General features: G+C 42.5%; 1 protein-coding gene across 6 annotated transcripts; it reads right to left on the bottom strand.

Annotated features, from left to right (window-relative positions):
- Nucleotides 1-203: 203 nt before the first annotated feature.
- LOC138607813 (GRAM domain-containing protein 2B) lies at nucleotides 204-16,276 on the bottom strand. 6 transcript variants are annotated; one of them, XM_069680465.1, is made up of 13 exons: nucleotides 16,087-16,276; nucleotides 6,352-6,525; nucleotides 5,640-5,703; nucleotides 5,482-5,554; nucleotides 5,286-5,389; nucleotides 5,039-5,137; nucleotides 4,753-4,824; nucleotides 4,434-4,502; nucleotides 4,177-4,276; nucleotides 3,802-3,891; nucleotides 3,421-3,526; nucleotides 2,992-3,099; nucleotides 204-2,443 (listed from the first exon to the last, which is right to left on the bottom strand). In XM_069680465.1, exons 1-13 carry the CDS (start codon nucleotides 16,176-16,178, stop codon nucleotides 2,425-2,427), a joined length of 1,170 nt encoding a protein of 389 aa, XP_069536566.1. In that variant the 5' UTR covers nucleotides 16,179-16,276; the 3' UTR covers nucleotides 204-2,424. The 6 variants fall into 6 exon arrangements, with proteins under 6 accessions (XP_069536566.1, XP_069536564.1, XP_069536565.1 ...); XM_069680463.1 differs by having other exon boundaries at nucleotides 5,640-5,706; XM_069680464.1 differs by having other exon boundaries at nucleotides 6,352-6,528.
- Nucleotides 16,277-16,558: the final 282 nt, after the last annotated feature.

The raw sequence follows: 16,558 nt of genomic DNA on the forward strand, positions 1-16,558 counted from the left end.
AACATTTGTTATGCCAAAATCTCTTATCTGATTTGATAAACATGGTACATCTACAGGTATTACTGCACAAACATTGGTGCAAATATGTGTTTTCTGTTGTCACTTGTTTCAAATGTACCTGCCACTTTACTGAAGTTTTACTTGACCAAGTTCATTTTTCATCCATTCGATCATCTTGTGTAAGAAATTATAGCAGACAAACGTTATTTACTTCGCAACATTTGATTTATTTTCAACAATAGCAAAGCCATCTCACAGAGACTACTTTGAATTACACAGAATGCAAATAAATATATATAGGACCATAGTAGAATTAAGGACATTAACAATTGATACAAAATTATTTACAACACTTTGAATAGTGCAAATCCACACAAATACTGCCCTCTTCATTGAGATTCTTGCATTGAGTCCATTCAAGGACAGTGAATGTGTGTGCTGCCCCCTGGTGGGGGGATTAGAAAACTGACAGTACTGTATATGGCATGTTGACAAATAATTGTGCCGAACATGAGAATAAGACCATCCTGAAACACGATGTAGTCAAAGTAAACCTACACGCTACACCTTGTGAACAAGAGCTTCCACAACAGGGGCGATGTTTCATCTTTGAGCTGTGGTGTGGATATGCATCGTTAGGTTAGTTTAAAAAGGGTCAGAAGAGGGGAAAAAGAGGCTGTATACAATTTCATAACTTAGTAAAGTCGAGTGAATCTCAATCAAAGTCGTGTTCTTTCTCAAAGGGATGTTTCAAAAATCCACCAAAGCCAAGATGTACAAAATGTGAACCCCATCACGCACGAGACTTTGAAATGAGAGGAGGAGATGACAACCTAAAACCACGTGGCAGGTAGTGCCCACCACCCCTGAGTGAAACTATTAAAAAAAAAAAGAGGTCTTAGCACCATCAGATACCACAGAACACTAGCTTTGCCATTTCTTCTCAATCCAAAACAACGCGTCTTAGATTGCGACAGGCACAACACATCTGTTAAAGTGCGCCGGCTCGCTTAAGCCGTTCTTCCATTCACATCTTTGTTTTTGTTTACTTTTTTCTTCTTACAATTTACCCCCCACAAACATCAAGCTCCATTTAAAAACCGCACACGTAGATAAATTACATTTTTGCCATGCATAATAAATCGGTTGCATATTGAAATTTCTTTTCAGGACCACTTGTTTTGCCGTTGAAAATGTTGGACCTTACAGCAAGTGTGCCAGCGTATCTCCTCTGAGGGTGACTAGAGTGAGAATGCAAATACAGTATCAGTCGAGTGTCGTTCTGCAGACACATGCACGAACATTAGTAATACATTACTGGTGCTACTTTAAATAACCTGAAAAGTCTAGCAATGCCACTCGAGGCCTGTCAAAGAGAGAGAGGGTTTGTACTTTTTCCTTGTAGACATGACATCAACAGACTTTTAAAATCATCTCACCGTACACCAACACTTATTGATGCCTCTGAGACCACCTCCTCGCCTCCTATTGTACTAAATATTTGTGCATTGATGATGCATTCGTCCAGCTGAGACTGCACAGAAAAATAACCTCGGAGCATTGATCATTAAACTGATTTAAATCATGCCAAAGACGAGGAAAGTAATACTGCGATCAATGCTGGTTGGAGAAAGAGAGAAAGGAAAAAGACCTTCAGGAGAAAGTCGAGCCTCTGAGGGGCTGATCTGATTTTAAGATTTTCAGCGATCTTCATTTCAACCCACAGTGGATTAGACAGATGAGAACCGTTCGAAGAAAGGTTCCCGACAGATGCTGAGCTGAGGAAAGAGACACATTTGTATAAACCGCTGATAGACTGAAGGGTAAATCAGAGATAGAAAATCACTAAAAAGTCTTGGTGCACTCATGCAAAAGACGTGCACTGTGTGCATCTTTGGCTATGCATAGCACTACTCCTCTGGTGTTGAGGTGCAATAATAAGCCCTACAGTGGTCTAATGCTGATTGGTATAGCCCTGTTCAGACTGCATGCTCAGGGAGTACGTATATGAAGGACAATGGATGACATAAATCCAGAGATGTGGAACAGTTCCCGTCAGGAAAAGTCAAACTTGGCGAGTGTGGCACCTTTGCTAAGTTAGAGCCGCTTGGCTTTGGTTTGAACGACAGACACGCTGCAGCCAGGCAGTGTGTGTGTGGATGCATTTTGGCTCGGCTCTGTAGGACTAAGTCGTGACATGTCCATTTGTCTACTGCACTAGGAGGAAGTATAGCCCTTCGAGTTAACAAAATGTCTCTGAAATTGCACATGTTGGCCCGTTTTCTTTCCTCCAGCCAACAGCACCGGCCGTGTCGGGAGCACAGTCTTGAGTGTGTGAAAGTTCTCCTGCTGTGTTCTGCTGGAAGAGGCCGATAATGATCCTCCAGTCATGAGTCAACCGATCTCTCCTTCAGTTGCTGAGTGTTATGTGTTTTGGCGGTACCTAGAAAAAGACAGGAGGGAACCAGTTGAGAGTGGCTAATCACAAGTGAAAGAAAAACACACCTACAAAAATCCAAATATTTAGTTACTGTGTAGCGAGGCTACACCTTAACAGGAATTACTCTGCCCTGTTCCTTTAAAGAGAACAAAGCCAATTATGCAACAGAGTAAACACCTATTCTAAGAATTTAGATTTCTATATCCTTAAACCCAAAGACATTGCAACAGCTTGTTGGCTTCCCTCCTATTGGCATGAATATTCCCTCAGCTTGTGTTATAAATAAAGCTGTTTATGTGGATCTTGTAATTTGAGCCACCCTGATAACTTCTGTCTCTCTTACCAAGAACACAGCGGTAACCTCAGAGAGTGTAATGTGTAAAGATATCTGTGCAGAAATAAAGCTGGCTTTACTTAATTTCTATGCTGTGCTCGGTAGATGCTCGATCTGACTTTGCAAACCTCTTTCTAACCGCTCTGTAAGTGGCGTCACTGTAGTTTAATACTTGGACAGAGACAGCCACAAAGAACGAAAGAGAAAGACTTCTTACCCGCTCTGTAAGGTGAACTCAGGCAGCGCCCCGAGGGATGTCAGCTGTTCCTCCAGGGCCACGATGCGTAAACCAATGTAGCCGGAAGACAGCAGCAGCAGCACAACCCTGTAACATACACAAGAAATGACGAGTTACAATTTACCGTGTTAGAAACAGCTAGATTTTACATTAATGCCTTTAATGCATTTTGACTTTCCTTATAGAGGTAACTTTATAGGTATATCATACTCGCATAACACTAAAGTGTTCTGCCAAAATAAATTCTTATCTAAGCAAGTTGGCAAGCTTCCTTTAATGTAATAAGATCCTGCCAGATCACCTGGCTCTACAGCAGGGCAGGTGTGACATGGACAGATTTATGTCAGCACAAAGGAAGATGAGGTACTGGATTAAAAGAGACAAACAGAAGTAAGAAGTGCTACTCACAAAATCAAGTAAATGAAGAGTAGGGTGTTAAGGGTGCTGGCCTCTCTCTGAACCAGCAGGGACTTGGCCTTTTCTGTCACGTTCCAAACCCACGATCCACCTGAGCCTGGAGGAGGAAGTGCGAGCACAGCGTGAACATCAACAATCTAACGGTAGGTTGAGGTTAATTTAAAGTTTTTATGTGGGCTAAACTATGCCTATGAAAGACTTCCACACATACATCTTCAGAATCACATTTTTTTTATCAATAGCATCTGTCTATCTGGGGCTCAAACACGTGGCACTTTATATAGCAGATCTAAAGTTCATTAAATAACGGCTATAAAAATGATAAATAAACTAGGACAGCACAGTCGACATTTCCAGGACTCAGCTGCTTACCTGATACTGACAGCTCCTCTGAGGATGAGCTTTCACTTGGCTGCATGTGTAGGCTCCTGAAAGCCGAGCCGTTAGCGGTAGGCACTGCCTCTGAAGGAGGAAGAAGGGTGTGGGGGGGGAGAAGTCAACGTTAGCCTGCCATTAGACCTTTCACTTTGCGTGTCAACTGGTTAGACCAGACATTAGGATCAAATCTGTCAACGGTTTTTTGTGCTTCTAAGCATGGCTGAGGATTTTATTTACACAAAAGATTCTTACACCGTAATGCACTGGGCTTACTTGGAAACACTGTTTGTATGTCTCTAACATACATGCCATAAGAGGCACAGGTGTAACATGCTCAATATACACAATAAGCTGATGTTGACGCCTCACCTCTGTGTGGTCTGTGCAGAGGCTGGTCCTGTAGTAAAGATTGTGACTCGGAGCCATCGAACTGGTCGAAGCTGTCGTCCAGACTGGACTGGCTGGAGTTCTGTCAGAAAGAGAGACGGGATCACAAACTCATTAATCCTATAGTTCAGCAATATGATCCTGTGTTATGAGAGTTTTCAAAGTAAGGACATTATGTGCTCCTTGATAAAATGTAAAACACATTTTAAACTGTGCAATACTGAGAAAAGGGTTCTTACCACTAGTTTGCTCTTATCGAAGCTGTTCTCAGCGGAGGAGAAGACGGGGCTACTATTTGTGCTTCCATCCTGCAACAGAGAGGAATGTTTGTTTGTTAAAAAATGTATTTTTGAACTTTGAACTTGCTGCCCTCTTTCCATTGTATTGTAAAATTCAATTGATTTCCCAGTTTCTGCAATGAGCAAATTTCCACTGTTGCAGCACTTTCACAGTCACAGTTCAGGACATGAAGCAAGATCAGTTTTCACTCTTTGTTACTGCAAAACAAAAGTATCAAATTAACCCTTGCAGAAGTCTAAAATATCTGGAGCGACTCACCTCTATCTGAGGACATAATGAGCGCAGCAGCTGATAACAGGATTCTCTGTTCCGCAGCGACACGAACAGGAACTACATGAGAGGGAATAAAAAAAGTTAGTTACGTGACCTGCTGGCAATCTTCAACGATAACATACACTTAGACATTGATTAGATGTGATCTAGAGCAGAGTTCAATGACGTTTAGTAAGGTTTATATTTGAGCGTAGACATGTCAAGATATAAAGTATTCTGTTTGGGTTTATGAACTGTGTATTTAAGATGCTGTCTGAGCTGAGACACTGACCTTGTCTCCTTCTGTGGTGCGGATGGACAAGGCATTTGGTACCAGTAAAGCTGTGTTCTGCTTCTTCACGATGTGGATGCAGGAAATCGGAATAACTAACTGCAAGAGCACAAAGTCAAACAGAAGAGGTTAGTTTGGTATTTCAGCACATTGAATAGAAAAACACAAACAATCACATTTGACATATTATATATGCATCACTTATTGGGTAAAGTAGAAAACATAATAAAAGGGAGTCACGGCCCACCTTAGTGTCCTTGAGCAGAACTGAGGAGTAGAAACAGGCGTGGGTGTCAGTGACGTACAGCCGACCGTGATAGGGCACTTCTTTCTGCAGGGCACAGATGTATGCTGGGAAAAAAAAGGGGAACAGGTACTTTTAGATTTCACATGGTTCAATCATTCATTGAGTCATTCGTTCCGTTCCAGTGATGTGTACCTACCGTGTATCAAGTCTTCACTCTTAGGAATGTCTGGAAACAATTTGTGGAATGTTTTGTTGTGCTTCATAAAACTCTGAAGAGACAAAAGATAGAAACAAAATCAGCACTTCTGAAAAATGAGCCATTTCTGTGTAGATTCTCAGTTTAAGTGGACTTACGCTTTGAGTGCCGGTGCCCTCCGTCCTCTCAAAGCCTTTACTGTCAGTATCGAATGTCTGCGACCTGCTGAGAGGAAGAGCACACTTGTAAATTTAAAGGAAGTCTGTGGCTTTGCAGCAGGTTTATGCTACAGACACTACATGGCTGCAAACTTAACTGCCATGGCCTTTGTCTCACCCCCTCTGATATACTAAAACACCACACTACAGCTGCTAAATAAGACTTTTATTTTCATGCAACCCTAACAGCGTAAAACTAATAATTGATTTGTTAAATAATTCATCAACTGAACTTTGGTTTGTGCTGAAGTTCCTATGGAAAATTATGGAGACTAACCGGGTAACCACAGTGTCATGTGGGCAGCAGCTGAGGTAAAGATTGTTCATCACACCAACTAATATCACATATCTACCCCACACATTCGAATCATGTGAAAACACAGTCTGCAACGGCTGTGCGGTCATGTGTGCATCACGACTTAACAGCCGCTGAGAGTAAGCCTCGGTCTTGTGATGCGTTTTCACAGTAACGGCAAGTCTCCTCTACATCCAATCAGGAATTTTGTGTATTTCAAGAGTGAGGAATTATATTCTCCCAACAGCTTGTAAGACTTTCAGGATCTGCGAGATTCATCACTCACTCTTTTTGAAGATGGAAATAACTGAGGCCAAGACATTGTCCCAACTCCCACTCATTTCCCATCAGTCTCACCTGATTGCTACTTGTCTGGTGAGGGTTTTGTGCTGCTGCTGGATCTCGAGCTGGGCAGCCTCCAAGCTCAGGGCTTTCCTCGCCTCCACCTTCTTGATGCTACCATTGCTTAAGCTGCTCCTGCTTTTCTTCACTTTGGCTGGCAGCCCGCCACCGCTGCTCTCTACCGGGTAACTGCTGAAATAAGACGGGACAAAAAAAACAGAAAGTTTTAGCTGCATGCTCTTTATTACTTTACAATTGTATCATGTGACACTTGGGGAATTTCTCTTTGAAGAGTAGGAGCAGGAACTTTGTGTAACCCAGCTTGATAACTTGCAGCATGCAACAAGTAGAAGCACAAAAAGTCCCAGAAAAAACACCCACTGATCTCTGTAGAAACACACATATTAGACACTGTGACGATGCCTGTCAAATTCTGCTGGACTCTACAGAGTTTCATCATTTAGCCAAGTCATGTACTCTGCTTTTAACAGCACATGAAAAGGCTTTACATCAACTCAGCTTTGGAATTCTCTGACTTATAAGCGTAATCTTATTAACTAAATCATTCAAATCCTACCAAAATAAAAGGCTACAAACAATGGGCTTATCTTTATGATGTGATGGGAAAGGTTAGCCTTTTCCAGAAAGCTTTATTGTTACAAGTTGCGTCAGCGCCGCTGCTGTACAAGTCCAGCACCTGGCTTTACAAGCTGCTCCGTGAACGCAGAGGCTCTAAAACGCACAACCCTCTGCCAATAACCAACTCCAGTAAACATTTAAATCAAGGAAGGTTGCGTGATTTACTGCAGCTGATGTGCTCATTAAAAAGGCCATGGCCTGTCCTTGACCAGGAACAAACCACCTCAAACTCACCTCAACACAAATTCAGCATACCCTCTAGCACCCTCATATATCAATGCACAGATTTAGATTTGTGTCGACACAAGACAAGCTGGCTGTTTTATTGAGTTGTTAAAAAACAACAAAGAAACTTCAGCTGAACAGAGCAACTAAAGACAAACAGCAGGAGCATCTTACCTGGTTACTTTAAATCTCTTTGATGAACGGAAGCTTATATACCTACTGACAGTAGGCATTTCCTTTTCTTATATGGGGAAAAAAAGACGCTCTATAATCTCAAAGCTGTACTGACTGGCCTCAAGCCATCAAATCTCAGCAGTAAAGAGAAAAAAAGAGGGGAAAAAGCGGAACAATAAACCTATTTCCTCTTAATGTTAAAGATTTGTAATCCAGGAGGAGTTGTCCTTTAAATAAGTCCGGGTCCTCGTCCTACCAGAAAAAGCTGTTGCTGTGTTATAGATTGAATGTACCAGTAAAGAGGAAGCCAGTTTGTGTTGAGAATGGTGTGACACTCCGTAGTGCGTGACGTCAAACTTAACCACTCCCCCCACAGCTAAACAAGCATGAAAGAGACAAACGTACACACACACAATCTCTCTCACAGACACAGAGTCAACGGAGCACAGCACAGGAACAGACATGTTTGAGAAAACAAGGCCTATCCCATAAAATCTTCCACTGACAAACTTTATCCCATTTATCAAATCCTCGTCTTGTTGGGATTTGTTCTGGTGGGGCAAAGCGGGATCAGAGCTTTGAAGTGTGAGAGGGAATGTAAAATAGTTGTGAGGTGCTCAGACCGGCCCTATAAAAAGGAGTGGTGTATTACCTGCGTCTGCCCTCAGGCACTGAATCGTACCAAGGAGACAAAGAAACAATAACACAACCTCAAAAGTCTCACTTGTCCTCACTCAGTATGTTCTAAATGTCAATCAAAGGGGACAGACATCTGACAAAGTGACAACAACTTTCAACAAGCACATAAATATAAGTTACAGTATGGTTTTGCTCTGCTTAAGTCTTCTTCGGGAAGAGTTTGAGTAACTTTCTTTTCTAACCATTGCCTCATACCATTTCTTTTTACAGTGTCACCTGAGTAATTGGAGTAAAGGTCATAGAGGACATGAAATGCAGCCTCAGCTAGATTGCTACTTTGTAATTTGTCTTTATTGACTTAAGATCTTCACCAGGAACACTTAACCTTGTATCAGAAGGAAAAAAAACTTCTGATGTTTAGTGAGGAATCAATTTTACGGTCTCAAGCACGTTTTTGTCAAAAAACGAAACCTGCAAAAACAGGTTTAAACTTCTACAACAGAACCTGTTTTTTGACACATAGCCTAAAACCTTTTGAGGAAGGTACATTGTAGCCATTCTTTAAAACACCGGTTTTTAAGTCATAGTTTAGATGCTAGATGTTGAAGATGAAGATATTTTTTGTTATAGGCAAATGGTGTTTCCTTGACGAAGTACAAAAATGGTGCTACAATGCAAAATACAGCAAACATAATGAATTGTAACACTTTTTTAACCACAGATCTTTGCTGAAACGCACTGTGTATCTAACCTGGAAACAAACATTATACTATTGTTATGAAAGATACACTTTAAGAAATATATCTTTATGGAAAGTCGGCTTCTATAACTGGTGTACAGAAAAAGGCGAGTGAGTGAAAACAACATGAGCACCAGCGCTGAACTATTGACCAGGTGTTTGTCTGTGTTCAAACATGCTCAACTGACCTATTTCCACCGGGCAGGGGTCAACTGTGGCAGGGCAAAATATGCATTATCCAAAAGACCATCATGTTTGAATTTCTCAACAACTTCCTCATTTGCTCAGGACTAACCATAAACACTACCATGGTCGAGTTGAAGCCACTTCCTGTAACACTCAGAAAGCGGGCAACTCTTCTCAGCTGTTCCAGTAGCAGCATGCGTTGCTGTATATCAAGGAAACTCAACCTAATTTCCCACACATGCTGGATATTTACAAACTGAAACTCTTTGGTAATATTGCCCCAGAAAAAAGCCCCCTTGTTATTCTAATAAAAGCACCCATACTGCATTTTTAAACCTCAGTGAAATCATGTCATTACACATAAACAGTCCGACAGTAAGCTACTCATTTCTAGTGTGTGTAATGTTTGCAGAGGTCTAGTCTTTATACCAGAAAGGCTATTGTTGTAATATAATTGTTATAATTATGCTGTTTAAATCATGGGCATAAGACAGAACAAAAACCCAACAAAAAACCAATAATGTAACTTCTAAATGGAAACTGAGTCATCCTGATAAAAGTGCTCAAGGCCAAAGCCATTAAAGTTAAGCGACTGTGTGACAATAAGCAGAGTAAAGGTAAACAGAAGATCACCGAAGTGGAAAACACGCACTATAAACTGAACTTTGTACTGCGTTTAAGTGGCGTTTCTTATTGACCGCTTGGTATTTACAAAGCAGGAGTTGGCCCACCTGAATTGGGTGTATTAAGGCCTCGACCTCTGACCTACTTCCTCGTTGGAGCTCCGTGTCACGCTACCTGACAAAAATCAATGTTGAGCCCAGCACGCCCGACATTTTAAACCGCCCGAGCACACAGGCTTATCAAATTCTCTGCAGCAGCCGATTATAATTGACATGCACGAGGTCACGGGTCATGTTTATCTGGATAAACTGCAGAGAACAATTTGTCTCGGGGGGGAAAAAATACAGCACAGAGATTCATTCACATGATGACATGTCATGTGTAATAGAGATTAGTCGTTAACATAGCAGTTTGATTTCTTTTATCTGCATTTGTTTTGGTATCAGTTCAGGAGACCAGACAGATCGCTTGATCTCAGGCTTTTCATAGTAATTAGCTCTGACCCATGACCACTACTTTGCTACCACGTTTTTTTATTAGGATTACAGAGGATCACAAATCAGAGGACCGCAAATCAGAGGATCGCAAATCAGATTAACTTTTTCAGGGCAACGGGCTGTTGATCACAAATTAAATCATTTATCAAAGGGGAGAGAGATGAGACTGATGATCACATGATGAAAGTATGACTAAAAGTTCAACAAATTCAATATTTCTTTCACATGTCATTGGGAAATTGACACAAACAAAGTTGAAAACATAGCACAAGAATTCGCCAACACTTTTGCTCAAGACAGCCTAGCCTCATCGGAGAAAGTTGGACAAGAACTAGCTTAAATCGGAAATACGGAACAGGATATGTTTGCATCCCTTACCTTCCCAGATCGTCAGAGACGCGAGAATGGTTCGGCAAGCCTTTCCCTCTCTCCATGACAAAAAGAGTTTTCCCTTCAAGCTTTCCACAATCTCTGAAAGCTTGCAGCCACGGCTGGTTGAGGCAGCCAAATGAACGAGTAAGGCAGTGCCCTTTTGCACTTCAACCCCGAGCACCGACGAGTGTAAAGGTCTCGCTGCAACAATTAAAGCAGCAAAGACCATGAAGATAGAGACTAAAACACACTGCTGGGATGAGAACCAGTTTGGGTTAAAGCCTGAAATGCCCACCCGAGCTTTGTCCCTTTTGAGGCTTAGCATGAGTTGTCGTGGACAAAGCTGTAACAGTAGGGGGGTAGGTTCTGGAAAGGTGGGGGTGAGAGAAGCATTGCCAGGTTTTTCACAGTTTAGACGGCCAAACAACAACTTTCAACAGCCCGCTCTCAATAACAACAAGGAGATGGCTTTGAAAGCAGCCTGTGTGATGTGCATAACAATACTCAGCTCATGCTCTTTGTGTCTGATGTTAATGGAGCCATTACACATTCTGTTTCACTGGAAGGAAAACAGAACAGTCAATGGTTTAATGTAGTGAGCTCTTAATGTAGCACTCATTTCATTCACAAACCTCAGCTAAGAGCTGCTATCATCTCGTATTCCTGTACCTATGACCTCACCACCCAGGAAACGCAGACTGATAAAGTCCATCTGCACTCGTGACATCAGTCCTAATTTAGCCGGCACATATCGCTCCTCACCTCCACCACCTGCCATGTAAACTTCCTGCGACTAAGCTCAAGGATGAAAACGGCACAGTGAACCTCCTGATCGCTACAAACAAACAACACGTTTGTCCTGTGTACCAACAATAAACATCAGTGTTGGACTGAAATGTTACAAGGCTTTCCCTTAATGCCAGAGGTTCAACAGTGCAATGGGCCACTCATTTATTACGTTACCCCGATTGCATGAGGTCACTTCCTAATTCTCTTAACGGATAGTACTACAAAAGTTACACAATGCTGACACCTAGACAGCAGCAGATCTGCCAACGTGTTTAAGCAGCAAAATGGAGTCCTGGAGGAGCTTTTTTTTTGGCCGGGCCAGTTGGATAACTTCTGAATACAGTGTGAACACAACGTCAAAACGATACTTCCTCATTCACCTCACACAATAAAACCAACAGACACTGCCTGTGTAAACACACTGAGCTTTTCCATGAGCAACTCTACCTTTGTGTTTGTTACTTTCCATTTTACGTGCAGATAAGATAGCACAATGCTGTGGAGGAGATGCAACAGCTCCTCTCACGATATCTCATTTCCAGCCCCCAAAAAACACTAAAATACTCCACCTTTCATAAAAATTAGACAACAAACTTTCATATTAATATGCATAAGTTCCTGACAGTTTGATGGATTTTATCTGTGGTTAAACTTGAAATGCTGCTGTGGTTTGTCTGTAGAAACACTAAGGAAAATGCATGTTTACCAGGCTAGACACTGGCCCTTTTATGACATAAAGCATGGCAGGAAAAGACTCTTATAGATTATGATAGTTGCGTAAACTATGATCTTTAAAATGAGGCATGCTTCAGCGCGGGACATTCCAGAAAGCAGAAAAAAAACTCCCCAGGGAATGGAGTTAGGATGCTTTCATTTGCTGTCCCAAGATAAGACAGATGATCCCAGAAGTCGTGCTGCAGACGTCAGCATTGCGTCAGCTGGTCCGCAGTGCTGGTGCCCTTAAGACAAAACTGCTTCTGTATAGCATGTTTATGCCCGAGCTTTCCCACAGCCTGCGTTGCTGCTGCAGCGACAGGAGCCCCATGAGGATAACGTGAGCCCGACAAAAAGTTTAACAAGCATATAACCTCTATGAGATCAGCTGAGAATTTGCAGACGATAGCGTGAGGGCACCATCTCCTGGAGAGGCGTGGATAAGTTTTGTCATGTGAACTGCTGATTCCTAACCGTCCAATCCAAAGCTGTTTACTCAGGAGCGAAACAGCAGATTGTTGCAGCTGTGCTTTTTGAGCCAAATAGGGCAGTTAAGATGTTGAAGTTTATTTGCAAACAACAACAGAACACTGACTCAGACACCACGGCGTCCAAGAGTCCTAATCTGTGGTAATCTAGTTTTAGCACAGTGTGCCACAACTACTGTCCCTGTTCAGTTCAAACTAACACAAAACCGGCAAAATGAGAGAATTAACAACAACAACATTTTAGTCTTGGATGGACTGAAAGGGATTATGCGTCTATGCGTCTATGCATGCGTGTCAGTGCATATGTGTGTGAGCTTCAATAGAGCAGTCAGGAAGGGCAGGGAAGCGAGCCAGTGGCCATGGCAAAGCAACATGCAGTCTGTGGCGCCCTGCCAGGGCCCAGTCTACGGGAAAACTGCATACGTGTGTGTGTGCCAAATGGAACAGAGTGTCTGTGTGAATGTGTTGCAGAATAACTATTTGTGAGTTTGAGTGGGGAGTCATGCAGCCCCGGCGCACACAGCATCGCTCTCTACTTCCTCTGTGCTAACACACACACACACAGAGGGTCTTTCTTCAAGGCGACTGGGCATGTGAGCGGCAGGGCAAGGGGGGGGGGGGGGGGGGGGGGGGGGCGGGTGTCGTGGTGTGGTGAGGTTGAGGCTGGAAAATCCCACCTGACTTTAAATTTGTTAAAAGGAAAGTAGGCCACTCTACTGTAGACAAGGAAAGCTTGTATTTCATTCGCAGTAAAAAATTTGTTGACCTCGGCTTCTCACAAGAGCAGCATGTGCCAAAGCCATTTTGGGTGCAAAACAGATATTAAAGCTCGGGCTAAGTTAGGTTTAACTGTTTTTCTCTCATGGTGCAGCCAAACACAATGCACGTAGTACGTAGTAGAGTACAAAAGCTGACATACATGGCATTCTTTTTGGGGGGAAACGTCGTATGCATTGTATGAAAGGCAGTTACAACATGTAGTGTAGTGTAGAGACAGACTCTACTGAGGGTGACCCTTTTTCTTAGGAGAGTGTGTTGCATTTTTAAGCCGTTTTTCCTGCCTTCAATGAGCAGCCTACCTGAACTAAGTGTTCCCACTCTCCAAAGCACCAGGTTTATCTTGAAATCAAGATACCATTAAAAAAAAGCTGACTTGCACAGTCATTTACAACCAAAGAAAGCACCTTCTGTCTGCAAAGTATCAAACCAAATGTTATCCTGTCATTCAACACTGACAACCTCCAACTCCCGCTTGAAGATAAGCTTTCATAAAGCCCCATGTGTCTGAATTTAGACTGACCTATGGCGACTGCTTTAGGTGGAATTCACCAGGCTACTGTGAGCACCAAAAGGTGAAACAGCTGGGAAGAATATAGCCTTTTTTCTTGGCCTGTGACAAGGGCAGAGGGGTTGTCATTAGCACTACCCCGACAGAGGCAACACATTACTTCAACCGAGACCAGCTGGTTGGTACCTAACCTCTCATTTAGAAATAAACAGCCTTGCAGATGTGGTTTCCGTCCTCTAACTTGGCCTTTTCCTCTACCCCGGCAGCACATCTCATAATTTCAACCTACACACACGGTCCTCCCTGCCCAAAGCGGCACAGAGGCTGTGTCCTGGGAACATCTTCCTGGAGCCAACAGAAACGCCTGCAAAGCTGCCCCACCCAGCCTATTCCAGGATCCTCCATCTCAACAAGCTTTGCAGCCACACCAGGTTCTTCCTGAGTGAAACGAGGCTGTTCAAATATTGCTGCTGTATGCACTGCAAACCTGAGGCGTTCAGTGTTAGGGTGTTGTGTGTTTGCTAACTTCAACTACTCAGCTATCTTTCAACAGTGTTTTGCCTTAACACCTTCACACTGTGGTTATAAGTCTATAAAGAAGACTAGAAGGGACAAAATTATTTCGGATGGAGCCTTCGCACTGACACTGCCACAACACTATCGTATACAGTGTGTATGTGTGTTGTGGAAACAGATAATCACCCCACATACCATACTACAGACACACCATAGCTATGCTGATAACCGGGAGGCCCAGTCTGATTGGCTGGGCCCTCGCACTCCAGCAAATGGCTATCTAAGGGGAGGAAAGTGAACAGCAAAGCTCAGAGGACGAGGAGTACTAACACCGAGAACCAGAGAGCATTTATATAACACCATATACCACCTGTGGTCGACTCAGGCAGCTAAAAATAGCCTTTTCTAAGAAAACGTACACTTGCTCGTCCCATGTGTGATATATGCGTGTGGGTTTCCCTGGGGGGTAGGGGGAAACACAATATACGTGTGCTTGGGCATAAATAAGCCTCTATCCGACTGGTCTGCTCTGGATCTCAAGAGGGCCGGATCATCCATGATCATGGCGGAGACAACAAGGGATGCCACCCTAACCCACATAGGCAAGTGGATGAAGTCATGCTTTCTGAGAAGGAGTCCCAGCGAGATTAGGAAGTGACCAGATCTGGACTAGCTGTTCCTTCTTACACATGTAGTGCTGTTTATACGCTGCCTGGACTAGATTAACCACTTACTAGACACAAATAATTAGGGATGCACAATATTTAATTTTTTGTATCTGATAAGCCCATATTTTCCAACCCTTTTTGCTGATTGCAATACAGCTATATTAGGCACACCTAATTGCAGAGAACATCGAGTCTCCCCTGTAGTGGAATTGATATCATGACTACTCTTAACATAGAGGCCCACTGGCAGAAATAACACAATTTAAAATGTACACATTCCCAACATAAGAAAAGTATTTAAAATTAGGTTACGTACAAAATGCCATATTTATTTTATGTAACATTTTCTTTTCTTTATTAAGGGAACCATCGAGCATTTAGGCATAATTAAAGCGTTGTTTTCTCGGTGGAAATGACATATCTGCGCATATGTAGTTTTCAAGCCATTATCTGCCGATACCAATAACAATAATATTGTGTTACCTACAAATAATGTGGGTCAATCATTGTGTTCTTGGAAAATGTTTGATATGAAAAAGCAAAAAGGTTATACATGAAACCCCCCGCACTAATCTAATTCTAAGAAAAGTCAAACAATGAATTAAACAGTCCCAGCCCATCCAAATATGTCGCTAATTATAATTCCCAAATCAACCGGAATTATTATTAGTATTTTTTTTTAACAGTAAACCAATTGAAAGCATTTTGTCCAAGAATCTAAATCTTAAAGCATGCTTGATCATCGATGTCAGGTGCTTCTCTGAGGTTATCAGCAGTTCAATCAATGACTAACGTTAGCTAAGCCAACAACCAGGGTTGTGCCAAACACAGTAAAGATTTTCCGGGTTATGCTCATGTACAATAATATCGTAAAAATAGCTACTCGCCCAAGATAAGGCCTTCTGTTTTCTTTTATTTAGAAGCCACTATGACTGTTGTACTGTTAAACTGCAGTTAGCTAGCCTGCTAGCATACTATACCCACTGACGGAAAGACGAATTTTTCACTCAATAATTTCCGAAAACATATCGTCTCTTTATCTATGAAAACGACAATACCATGCAATAAAACAAGGCAGTCTTATTAGAGAGGTTTCTGTCATCAAATAACTGTTAACCGTTAGCATCCACCCTGTTGATGGAGCCCACCGGCAGATAGCGATTCTAGCTAGCCACACACTCACTCCGCTCACCTCTCTTTCATGAAGTGCTTGATTCTCACTATGGCCTTCTCGTCGATCTTCCTGAGGAAGGTTTTCAATCTCTCCCTCTTGTTTTCAAGCATTCTTCCCCTCAGCCGGTGGTCGTCGGTTCGTGTAGAAACGACGGTCCACGCCAAACTCCACCGTTCTTGTTTGGCTTCTGCTTTTTTCTCTCCTCACTTCATCCACGGCTGATTAAGATAATGAGCCTAAATCGGACCAAGTCAGCCGACCAATAAGCTTTCAGCGACGACTTCGGGAAAATGGTCATGTCAGACCGATCCTCCAATCAGAGCGGGGTAGTTGGCTTGTGCTGACCGCCCATTGCCTTATATGGTAGTTGGGGAGGTCCCCTTTTATAGCCCTTTAAAAGAAGGCCCTGTGTTATTATTGTGCTAGTGTAGTCTTTTTAATCAATTATTTACATGTGGAATAAGAATTTCACGTGGGAACAACATGGGGA

The sequence above is a fragment of the Semicossyphus pulcher genome, unplaced genomic scaffold, assembly GCF_022749685.1.
Source record: "Semicossyphus pulcher isolate SPU_LCO1_2020_fin unplaced genomic scaffold, fSemPul1.0.p SCAF_4, whole genome shotgun sequence".
Taxonomy (NCBI): domain Eukaryota; kingdom Metazoa; phylum Chordata; class Actinopteri; order Labriformes; family Labridae; genus Semicossyphus; species Semicossyphus pulcher.

Coding starts and splice junctions, on each gene's coding strand:
- LOC138607813 (XM_069680462.1), bottom strand. CDS start 16,178: ATGCTTGAAAACAAGAGGGAGAGATTGAAAACCTTCCTCAGGAAGATC. Junction 4,825..5,038: donor GCACCACAGAAGGAGACAAG/GTCAGTGTCTCA, acceptor CCTCTCATGTAG/TTCCTGTTCGTGTCGCTGCG. Junction 3,527..3,801: donor AGAGGAGCTGTCAGTATCAG/GTAAGCAGCTGA, acceptor TTCCTCCTCCAG/GCTCAGGTGGATCGTGGGTT.